The sequence below is a fragment of the Megalobrama amblycephala genome, linkage group LG18 (genome assembly GCF_018812025.1).
Source record: "Megalobrama amblycephala isolate DHTTF-2021 linkage group LG18, ASM1881202v1, whole genome shotgun sequence".
Classification (NCBI taxonomy): domain Eukaryota; kingdom Metazoa; phylum Chordata; class Actinopteri; order Cypriniformes; family Xenocyprididae; genus Megalobrama; species Megalobrama amblycephala.
This window is the reverse complement of record NC_063061.1, coordinates 23,215,640-23,228,252: the sequence shown is the minus strand read 5'-3', so window position 1 is coordinate 23,228,252 and position 12,613 is coordinate 23,215,640. Positions and strand designations below refer to the sequence as shown.

Here is a 12,613-nt window from a genome sequence, read left to right as displayed (position 1 = left end):
CTTGGCCTTCTGTAATTTGGAACACCATCACAGAGCTGAAAACGTCTATACAACAAAACTCAAACTGAATAGGCAAATCTGAAGGGTTTATTTTAGTTTTAAAAAAGATTTAGATGTTTATTGTCAAATTATAAATTCCTAAAATAACATTAGAACCAACAACGTTTTATTAAAAAAGATTTTACATTTTAAACTATCATTTAAAGGTTTGTAAATATTATTTTACAATAGTTTAGGCCAATTGCAATATATTGTAATATATTAGATATTTGATGAGTTGATATGCTGTAAACATTTTAATTTCATGCCAGAATATCATTCTGTATTTACCAGTCTTTAACCTAATGATCAAAATGTAATTATTTTATTGCTGCCATGGCCAAAATATTTAAATAGTTTAAATTTGTCAATTTTATCTATAAATAATAAATAGAATTGAACTATTATCATTTATAGCGTGATAATAGTTATCATGGTTGGCCAAAATGTTAATATCGTTGCTAATATCTACTTTATTTTATTTTAAATCACGCTTCTTTCTTTAATCTGCTTTAATCAAATAATGGCTTCAATTCATATTCTGTTCAGTTATTCTACAGAATAATATTTGGTTCAATAGAAGTTTCACTATAATTTTCTGTACTCATGGAGCATGTAATTTTTTTGCTAAACATTTTATTTGACAGAGAGACAAAAGAAAAAAATTGCTGGTTTACTGCCATTTTTCTGTGAAAATGCCCATCTGATTCTTCCAAATGGCTAGATGTGATATTCTGCTTGTTTCCAAGAGAAAGACACGGTGTCTGCAATTGAATGCATTTGTTATTTTTTTAGGTAGCACTTTTGAAAAGAAATTTTATGATTTTAACTTGAGTTAATCAGTCTGGTGTAGCATAGCGTTCAGTGAATCTTTTATGCTTTATTTCTTTGATTTTTTTTTCTTCTTCTCTGTCTTTACTCTTTATCTTTCTCTCTCTTTCTCCTTTTTTATTGCTGCCAAAAAGAATAATATGTTAGTCCCACAGGAAAATAGTCTTTGAGTAAACTTTTACTCCCACCTTTCTTTACTGACATTTTGCATTACTCTTCTCAGTATCTGGCTCCCCTGAAACAAAACAAACTGACTCCACTGTATTAACTAAATATTCATGAGATGATTTGATTTATTATGGGTGATTATATTAAAAGAATAATAAAACAAAGTTAACTTTCTGTATACAAATGCAGTAGAACACAACGCCAAACTCAATCTATATTCACTGACAAACCCTTTAAATAAACCAAGAGATACTTTGTTGCACAATGGTATATAAGCATCTTTCTGCTGTGCTGTGGTGTCTGCCTTAAGCACCAATAGCATTTGTCTGCCACCAGCTGTCACAAATCTCCAGCATCTCTTTCTCTCAGACTAGCGCTGTGACGCAAAATCAATGGAGCCTCTTGGGTCCTTCCATCACCCCAAATATCTGCAGTGAACTGCTGGTTGAAGGCATTCAATAAGAGTCCAGTTGCCTGGAGATGGGATTGCAGAATAGGGCGTGGAGACAAATGACTCTTGCTTTAGAGCATGTAAGAGCTTGCAAGTAGCTAGGCCGGGTTTAGAGTTCTTACTGTTTGATAGATGGATGAGTGATGTCTTTCCTGTCTTCTCCATTATTTGGCAGTTATCGACAGTCGGATGCTGATGGAAGGACTGCAGAGATTTGGTTCCATCCCAACGTATCTTCCAGTCCGATATCAGGTGCTAAACGCAGAGTCTGCCTTCTTCCTGAAAGAGGCCAACCAGGACATCATGAGAAACTCCAGCCTGCAGGTTCGTACAGAACTTTTCTTTATCCAACAAGCCAGAAAGACGCCGTCGGTCAACGCCAGTTACGGACCGCTGTATGTGGAACAGCCCGTGCCCATGGAGCTTCTGGGCCCGGGACTCTTCAACAACCCTTCATCCACGTCCCCATCATCCACTTCTTCTCCACTCTTTAGTTTTAACTGGAAAGTGCAGACTTTCATTATCAGTGAGCGAATCCACCCCAGTTGGCCAAAGGTTCAGGTTCTCTTCTACTTAGTAGGCCGGGACTGGGACGACTACAGTGCCGTGGACAAGTTGCCATGTGTAAGGATGTTTGCCTTCCATGAAACCCAAGAGGTACGAGGCACCTGTCGTCTGAAAGGGGAACTCGGACTGTGCGTGGCTGAACTGGAGCCGCTGCCTAGCTGGTTCAGTCCCCCTAGTGTCATACCAGGTCGACAGAGATCTCCCGAGCTGGTTGAAGGCACTCCCGTGGAGCTGTATTACATGCTACAATCCACTGACACTGGGGAATGCAGCTCGGAGGACTCCCGCAAGACCAACTCCATCCGCACTGGCCAACTGGGTCCGGCTGGTTACTTCTCAGGGCCCACACCCATGCGCAGGATCGGCAGTGTACGGCTGTTCCAGCCACTCTCTGAGCTGCGTTTGGACAGTAACTTTGTGGTGATGGTTCCCTCCAGACCCATCAGGCAGAGGGAGACGGTTTCAGCCTTCCTCGCTGTCTCCACCCTTTCATCAGTAGAGATCTTCACTTTAAGGTCAGTGACCCCCGCTAGTAATACTTTTACTATATTTATTTATTTACTTGCTTGATAGCTGCACTTTACAGCCATTGATTTTATGGAAAAGAACAGATCTGACATTTTGATTATTACACAATATCTCTTTAAATGCAAAAAAAAAAAAAAAAAAAAAAAAAACCTACCAGTTTTTTTTTGCCCTGTTAATATTTTACTCATAAAATTTTACCTGGAATTTAGGGCTGCACGATATTGGGAAAAAGTGACATTGCAATATTTTGGTACAGAAATTGCAATTGGTATTAGGTATTCTATTAGGTACAGAAATTGAATAATCAAATGTAAAATCACACTGCATAGTCCTGACTGTATAAATGAAATATAATTAAGACTGAATGCATGGATCCAAAATACTGTTACACATCTGGTTTTCATTCTCAATTGTTTAGTTCACCTAAGCCATAAGCAACTGGGTTTTACAAGGATACTCGATGGTTTATGTGCATTTGTTTTCATGTATGCGTCCGTTCATGCACAAATAGATGCAGAATAGAGCGGCATTCGGTGTTCACGTGCAAATGCGCGGCTCGGTGTGTTTGTGTGCGCACCTGAACTTTCAGAATTGACTTCTTTGTCACGTCTTTGTGCACTCAAACAGTTTAAAATCACTTGAATGTTTAAACTGACAGGACCTAAAACACATTCAAATGATAAACTTTCATTGCATGATGGTCAAATTTTGCAATTAATCTGAGAAAGACGTGCGTTTTGAACTGTGTTGTCTGGTCTGTTCAGATTAACGATCCCTAAACTTGACATCGCACATCCTGCGATGTGACTATGGTGGATCGATGCTAAAAAGATATATCATGCAGCCCTTCTGGAATTTAATTATCAAAATTACTTGTTTTTTTTTTTCAAAACTTGTATTCAAAATCCCCTTGGCTTATAAACAATTAAGTGGGCATTCTGCTTCTGAGGCAGAATGAGTAAATGGACAATTTTAGTTTCAGTATGGCTCTTGAATTTTGATTTCATGCTCTCAAAATTCATTGTGGTTGGCACAAACCGTGTTTATTATCACTGCATGTGATCCCATCTGTTCCCAAAGTCCTGGAAATATCAGGTAATTTCAAAAGTGCCACTTCTCGGTCTGGAAACAAATTAATAGTTTTTAAAGGTTAAGGAAATTTCTATAATCTACTTTACTAAAAATCTACTATAGATAAAATTCTTCTTCTTAGGCTAGAAAGTACTCTTTGTAGATATGTTCTCTATAAGATGGTTTTTAAAAATTCTTGACCAGTCATCTAGCTGAATTGTATTATTTGCATTTAGCATTGTTCTTTTCTACTGATGTCCACAAATTTAAAGGATTAGTTCACTTTAAAATGTAAATTACCCCAAGATTTATTCACCCTCAAGCCATCCTAGGTGTACATGACTTTCTTCTTTCCGATGAACACAATCGGAGTTATATTAATAAATATCCATGACGCATCTCTTCGCTTCAGAAGGCCTTTATTAACCTCCCGGAGCCGTGTGAAGTATGTTTATGATGATGGATGCACTTTCTTGAGCTTCAAACTCGTTGGTCCCGTTCATTGTAAAGCTTTGATGCGTCAGGATATTTATTAATATAACTCTGTTTGTGTTCATCAGTAAGAAGGAAGTCATAAAGACCTAGGATGGCTTGAGGGTAAGTAAAGCTTGGGGTAATTTTCATTTGAAAGTGAAGTAATCCTTTAACAGAACAGACCTACATCCCTCTCATTGAAAGTCACTGACTGCACCTTCTAGGAGAAAAATATGTAAAAGTTTAACTTGTGATATTTATTGACACCTAGATGGTCCAAATGTAATTTAATAGATGACCCAATAGAATAGATTTTCACAACCCAGTATGAAAAAGTTAGGAAATTCTTTATTGATTCATTGAGTGTAGAGCTCTAATTAGAACAAGCAGATTTGATGAAGCGACTAAAGACATTCTGTGCAAGTGAATAAATGACCGTGAGAGAAATTAATGTTCATCCTGTTTGTATTCTCTCACGCCTGATATCTAAATCATGCTTTGAGTTATACGCTGACAGCCTTGGCAAATTTGTCAACCTCGGTTAGCATTAGCTTACAGCCGGCCACTATCTCATCATGCGTGATAACGAATCTTAAGCGTTTCAGTCTCACTACTGCTACCTAATTCATTCGTGAGTAGTGGGTGTTTACTAGATCAATGAATGAAGCTTAGCATGCAGAAATAAAAACCTCAGAAATTAATTTCCTTTGATGTAGACAGAAACAAAGAAGCTCCTGGCAGATGTGTTGTTTTCGGAAATGTTCTCCAAGGGTGCTCCAACATTAGAAACTGCAGTTTCTAATAAAGTTATCAGGCCAACTTTAATTAATGCAGAAAGAAGAAGTTTAGTCTTCAAAAGCAAGTACATTTGTGATATCTTGGGTGATGTTGTGCTGTGGGAAACCGTTCATTGATGGTGATTCCTCTGTAGTTCCTCCTGTGCTTATACAGGGTGATGATAAGATCCTATATAAAAGAGTTTTTTTTTTTTTTTTTTTTTTTCTTTTTTTTTGCCTTTCCTCTACTTGATGCCTAAATGTCTTTGTGATGGCTCCAACTCCCCTCAACCCCTGGAGATAGGCACTGCTCTGTTCTCGGCTTGGGCTTCACTCCGAGTTCCAACCAAACAGTTTTTTAAATAGTGACCAGCTGAGTGCTGCTGATATGGCTGTTTCTCTAGGGTCTCTGGCCGTTGAAGTGTTGTGTAGGTGCTGGAGGGAGGGGGAGGTTACGATGGGCAGCAGAATAAGGTTCAAACCGGTCATGTCGCTGGTGCTGTTGGAGCCAGATCTTCTCATCTTATCATCAGCCTAGGGATAAAAATGCTCCCTGATCAGCTTTTCCCTGCCTAACACAATCAGGGTAAAACAGAATAGCTCCTGAGAATCACATCTGACTGCCAGACTTTCTCCAGTATGGCCTGCAAATGAATACATTATGTACTGATTGATATTTAAAGTGTACCTTCCTGTTTTTTGCAGCATGTATATGGATGAAATGGTTTACATACATGGGTGAATTGCTACTGCAAATAATTTGTAAATGAAAATCTATAAATAAATAAATAAAATACATGAAATAAGTACATTTAGATAAATGTTCAATAATATATAAAATATTATTATTGTCGTTATAGAAATAAAAAAGTATTTAAAAATTATATTTATCCTAATAATAATAGAATTAAACATTTTGCATTAGCAGCTCACCCAGGAATTAAAGCCTTTTCATTTATGTTTTTCCTATTTTTTCAAGAGAAAACAGATGCTCTGAAAAAAAAAAACACTGCTCTGAAGAGTTTTCAGAGTTTTCAGATTACATAATACAGCCGCTCTTAAAATTCTAATCAACCAATATCTTTAATCTTTCCCTGAGAATAGAACTCCTGATTGTAAGATTGTAATGTTTATTGGTGATGAACACGCTTTTAAATTCATGGTTTTAATTCTCAGGCCAATGTACTTGGAGCTTGCACTTCCTTGCACTTTTTTTGCCTCATTAGCGGTTTGGAGAGCAGTAACATGTTGAGATGGGATTTATACCTGATTCATAATGCAAATGGAAGCGCGCTTCCCTCACGAACAAATTAACAACCTCTCAAAAGATAAATAGCCCCTGCTGTATTGTAATTTTGACTAAACAATCTTACACGTTTCTGCATGTCCCAGTGGAATATATGCTAATACATGCAAATGAATAATCGTTCCTCATGGACCATTTCTTATTTTGCTGTAGAAGAGATATTTTTCCTCATCCAATTTTAGTACAATTGCACCATTCTGATGGGTACAAATGACCAAAAGTTGATTGGCTCTGTCATTTGACTGGTTCATGAACATGAATTTGAAGGTGTGTCAAATAAATGAATGACGGTGAATGTAATTGTTGCATTTCACTTTAATAGCCATGTGGACACATTATTTATTGATGTTTTGAATAAGCAGAAGATTTACGTTTAAATAGCTGATTGAAAGGCCGTCCATAATGCATTTTTCACACTGTTGGACTCAAGTACAGCAATACTGTAGATCCATTGTCCTCTGTTTAATAATCCAATCACTGTACTTTGGGTAACTGTGAAGAATAGAAGAACACATTTATGCACATTTTAATAAAATTTTGACATAATACTTTTTTTCTTTAAGAGACAGTTTACCCAAATGGACAAAAATATGTGTTTCTTCATGATGTTCCTGAAATGGTGTTTCTTTCTTCCACTCTTTGCCCCCTCCCCTTCTCTCTCTCACACACACAGACACACACACACACACACACACACACACAGATTGTTCTATGCATTTATTTTCAGTTTCCCCTTAGAGAAAGGTCTATGAATTGGCCTTTTCACCGATGTATTGGAGCCTCTGAACTTGATTAGTTGCCATCACAGTTTACAGAGCAATTCCTCCCAATTTCCTTCTGCCCCTCCAGGGTCGCTGGCACATGTTTACTTTGAAGGCACCGACTCTCTTCATCTGGCCATTAATAAGTAATTAGTGATTTGTGCACAGGGGAAACTTATTCGCTCTCAAGCTCCATTTTGATTTGCTTGCCGCACAGGCTCCCTCCACAAAGCAATCAGCGGCTGCCCGCAGCGAATAATCCTAGTGCGCACATTTCTTGGTAATGATTTTTAATGCATCCCCACCCATGAATCTCTCAACCTGCTTTCAGCACGGTGGCTGTCATTATTTGACTGAAGGCACCAGATGATTCTTTTCCTTAATTATTATTCACTTCGCCTCATCACATGTTTTGCACAGACCCTGGGCGTCTTGGGAGGAATGGGTGCTTTTGCCTTTCTCTGATGGGCTCGTTGTGTGGTAGTTCGTTAAACCAAACCCTGATCAGTATGACTAACATTGAGTGCTGTGGATGGTCAGCGCTGTGCTCAGACGCTTCTCGCTTTTCCTCCCTGCAGTTCACAGCAGGATGACTGTTAAGTAAAGCTGTTTATTTTCTGACTTACTCCCAGAAAGAGAAATTGTTGTCCATAGTAGTGGTAGCTTAAACTTGAACTTTATTCTGTCTTTTACAACAAAGTCACATGAAACTTTAAAAAAAAGTTTACTTTTATTTCAAATTTTATTCTGAATTTTAAATTCAGTTAATCACAACATTGATATGATTTAGAAAAAAAAGTTGATTTTAGTTTTTAATGCATTTCATGTGTTTTTTTGGACAAAATTATATTATATTATATTATATATTAAAATATAACATTTTTGATAGAATTATCTTACAATACCAAGGCTATTCACCAAGGGTGCATTCATTTGATCAAAAATACAGTAAAAACAGTAATATTGTGATATATTATATTATATTATATTATATTATATTATATTATATTATATTATATTGTGAAATATTATAACTTTTTAGAAAAAAAAGTTGATTTTAGTTTTTAATGCATTTCATGTATTTTTTTGGACAAAATTATAGGCTATATATAAATATTTTTTAATTTTTGATAGAAGTATCTTACAATACCAAGGCTGTTCACCAAGGGTGCATTCATTTGTTCAAAAATACAGTAAAAACAGTAATATTGTGAAATATTATTACAATTTAAAATGATTGTTTTGTATTTTAATATATGTAAAAATGTAATTTATGTAATATGATGGCCAAGCTGAATTTTCAGCATTTCTACTCCAGTCTTCAGTGCCACATGATCCTTTAGAAATCATTCTAATATACTGACTTGGTGCTCGAGACATTTCTTATTATTACCAAAGTTGAAAAATGTTGTTCTGCTTCATATTTTTGTGGAAGTTCAATGTTCAAAATAATAGCATTAAATAGGAAATAACATTAATGTATTTACTGACACATTGAATGCATCCTTGCTAAATAAAAGCAGTCATTGCTCCAGACATATGAATGGTAGGGTATACATTTCTAATAACGGCCATTTATTGGTTATTAGCCATAACGTGACTTACAGTGGTGGTCAGAATTATTGGCACCATAAAATTAGCAAAAATCTAACATTTCATTGAAGGAAAAGAATTGAAAGTGGGGGGAAAATCAGATTATGAAATAAATGTTTTTCTCCAAAACACTTTGGCCACAATTATTGGCACCCCTAGAATATTTTATGAGTAAAATATCTCTGAAGTATATTCCCATTCATATTAACATTTTTTTAGCACACCAGGGTAATCATGAACATGAAATTGTCCAGCCATGACTTCCTGTTCTGCGGGAGTATAAACATGAGGAAACACAAAGGCCAAATTCCCTTAAACATTCATCACAATGAGTAAAACCAAACAATATAGTTCTGATGTGCAGCAAAAGATTGTTGAGCTTCACAAAATAGAAAGTGGCTATAAAAAAAATAGCTAAAGCATTGAAAATCCCCATTTCCACTATCAGGGCAATAATTAAGAAGTTCCAATCAACTAAAGATGTTACAAATCTGCCTGGAAGAGGATGAGTGTCTAAATCGTAGTAATGCATGGTGAGGAGGAAAGTTTGAGTGGCCAAAGACTCTCCAAGGATCACAGCTGGAGAATTGCAGAGATTAGTTGAGTCTTGAGTCTCAGAAAGCCTAAAAAAAATTTATCAAACAGCACCTACATCCCCACAAGGTGTTCAGGAGAGTTTCAAGAAAAATCCTCTGCTCTTATCCAGAAACAATCTCCAGCATATTCAGTTGTCAGACATGACTGGAACTTCAAACGGGACTGGCTTCTATGGTCAGATGAAACTAAAAAAAGAGCTTTTTGGCAGCAAACCCACCAGATGGGTTTGGTGCACAAATGGATAAAAAGTACCCCATGTCCACGGTTAAATATACTGCTGGATCCTTAATGCTGTGAGCCTATTTTTCTGCTGGAGGTCCTGGACATCTTGTTCAGATACATGGTATCATTGATTCTATCAAATACCAACAGATAAAAATTCAAAACCTGACCGCTTCTGCTAGAAATCCAACAATGGGCCATGGTTGGATCTTCCATTAGGACAATGATCCAAAACAAACATCAAAACCAACACAAAAATGTGTCAATGAGCCCAAAATGAAGCTTCTGCCATGGCCATCACAGTCCCCCAACCTGAACCCTAAAGAAAATGAGTGGAGTGAACTGAAGAGAAGAAGCACCAACATGGAGCTGGAATCTGAAGGATCTGGAGAGATTCTGTATGAAGGAATGGTCTCTGATCTCTTGTCAGGTGTTCTCCAAACTTATCAGGCATTATAGAAGAAGAGTGAGAGCTGTTTTCTTGGCAAAAGGAGGTTGCAAAAATTATTGAATAAAATATTGGGTGCCAATAATTGTGGCCAACGTGTTTTGTAGATAAACATTTATTTCATAATGTGACTTTCCCCCCACTTTCAATTCTTTTTCTTCAATGAAAGGTTAGACTTTTGCTAAATTTATGAATTAAATATCAAAAGGATAAACAATGCAGATTTATTTTTACAGTCATCTTTGATCATATTTACAAAGGGTGCCAATAATTCTGACCACCACTGTAATTATATCGACTAGGTTTATATGAATGCAGTTCGTATGGGTCAATATTGAATATTTACTGGCAGATATTGGATGTTTAATTATAAACACTTGTTTCAGCCCGTTCCATAGATCTAAAATTACTTTCTCTGTTTTTAAATTTGCTTAATTTCTACTAGTGCTACAACCCATTTAGTAGATGACACTCTTTGTATTTTAATTTGACATTGATTAAGTTGTTTTTATTTATTTATTTATTTATGGTAGTAGTAGTGTTAGATTTCTAAACTAATTTGTAGATGATAAATTTGGGAATACTATATTAAAGTTTTAGGTGCATGCCTGTGCCAAAAAAGAGAAACCACTGAGTTACAGACATAGAAACAAAATTAATTACCTCCCGTACTCTTCACTGATCACTGCTAGATGGGCAGAATGACTGGAAGACTTTAAAGGGGGGGTCTAATGCTATTTCATGCATTCTGACTTATTTACTCTGTTAAAGAGTTGGATTTTCATGCTAAACATGGTCAAAGTTTCAAAAAAACTAGTTGGATATATGACAGAGTATTTCTGTGCCAAATACAGTGTTCATGTAAGTTTCAGAAAGTTTTTTTTTTTTCGAGTTTGGCCCTGTATGACATCATTAAGGGCAGAATTCCTTGTATGGGCACTTCTCCCAGTAGAGTGCGTGCACACATCAACCAGAGCGAGAGCAAGAGCTTGCCCATCAACGTACTTCGTTTGGGTTATGGAAGTCGTCAGCAGCACTGCACTGGACTTGCTCGATAAAGATTTGTCATTTTGTTTTTAGATCACGAAATCAACAATGTCACCAAATAAGTGTGTTTTCGGTTGTTAGGGAAAGATTACCTTGTTGAGCTTCCCAAAGAACCCAGCATTAAGGGAACAGTGGATGCAGTTTGTTTTCCAGGGCAGCAACGAAGTTGTGCAAGTGTGTTTGTTTGTTCCTGGCATTTCATTGACGAATGTTTTATAAACAAGGCCCACTTTGACGTGGATTTGCATATCATTTGTACAGCTGTATCTGTCTTTTATAAATCTGATAAAAAATAAAGTCTCTTCAGAGGTATGAAGGATGCAGAACTACTCTATAGGTACTCAAGATTAACATGAGCTTGGCATAAACTGTGTGTTATGTCCCCTTTAATAGTGAAAGATGTTTCCTTAGATGGGTATTGGTGTATGCTTCAAGGCTTGGGAATGACCTCATTCTGGCCATCAGCTTCACTGAGCCTGGTGAGGAGGTTTGGCCTTTATCTCTCGCTTTAAGCATGCGATTTGGAGCAAAGCCCTCAGAAGCTTCTGGAAGAGTGTGTAGTGGGTGGCTAATCCATGATCAGCTCGTGGGGGGGGGTCTCTTGTCAGGTCCAATAATCCCAGAATCATCAGATAACAGGACATGCATTGATGACCATATGATGGTTTAATCTCTGTGGTTGCAAAAGTGTTAAAAAGGACTATTTATAAGGCCTACATACAAAGCCAGAACAGATTACAGTGAGCCCTCTTCATTTGAAAGAAAAAACAACTGTAGACTTTTGTAAAAGAATCAGAAACCCAAAATTGTCTGACCGCTGAGCTCCACCAGAACTTATAATACTCTGTGAAGAATAGCCAAGAACAAAACAATAAGGTGTTTCATGCACAAAACACATACTTCTGCTTCTCACTGTCCCTGTTTTTTTTTTTTTTTTTTCCCAAATGTCTCCTGGGATTCTTGCTCTGTCAGCTCTATTTACTAGCAGGAACCAAAAAAATTGTGTTGAATGTGATTTGCGTGACATGGTTTCAGACCTTGCTGAGGTTAGGAAGGTAAGATGTTTCATGTTTTTGAAAAAAGTCTTGTAGATAGAAAACGTTTGCATGCAAAATGTAAAAGTGTAGCAACTGTTGAGTGATTTTTCTCTTTTGCCTTTTTAATTGTTAACTGTTTGCATCTCCTCTGAATGTAGATTTTGTAACTTATGGTATGGTACATTTCTTTATCGTAATATTTCAGATATTAAAATCAGAGAAGCTGTATCAGTTAGAACGGTAGTGCAAAAATGGCTTCTTGCCATGCTTTTCCAATTAGGACTTGTAATAAGCTCTAAAAAATTCTCATATCCCAATAGTCTGACTCACTGACTTCTCATGGAGATATAGGTGGTTTCCTGGCCATAAAATGAGCTGCAACCGATGTAATCCTTAACAAGGTCCGCACATGTTTAAACATAGACCCTCTATGCTTCTTGTGCAGTCATGCGTAGCTCCAGTTCACAGCTCGGCGTTAATGAGAAAGATTAATCCTGCGTGTGTAGTGCGATTCATCATGCCTTTTTACCTACGGGCTACACATTAGACTCAACTGTTTTGGACCATTAGATGTGGTCCAATTGGACTCCACTGAAACAGTCCCACAGACAATAGTGAGTAGTAGTGTATGAAAAAGTAAGAGGAGCTCTGGTTTGATGTTTCATGAAAGAGCACTTCAATATTAAGGCACTTCAGA

The 12,613-nt window shown here is 36.9% G+C and overlaps 1 protein-coding gene across 2 annotated transcripts in view; it reads left to right on the top strand.

The window, feature by feature from the left end:
* Positions 1-12,613, top strand: part of si:dkey-112m2.1 (transmembrane protein 132C) — a 171,924-nt gene that overhangs the window by 52,046 nt on the left and 107,265 nt on the right. For both annotated transcript variants that reach the window (XM_048166255.1, XM_048166256.1), the window contains exon 2: positions 1,665-2,571. In XM_048166255.1, coding sequence (XP_048022212.1) covers positions 1,665-2,571 — 907 coding nt within the window. The remainder of the gene's footprint in view (positions 1-1,664; positions 2,572-12,613) is intronic.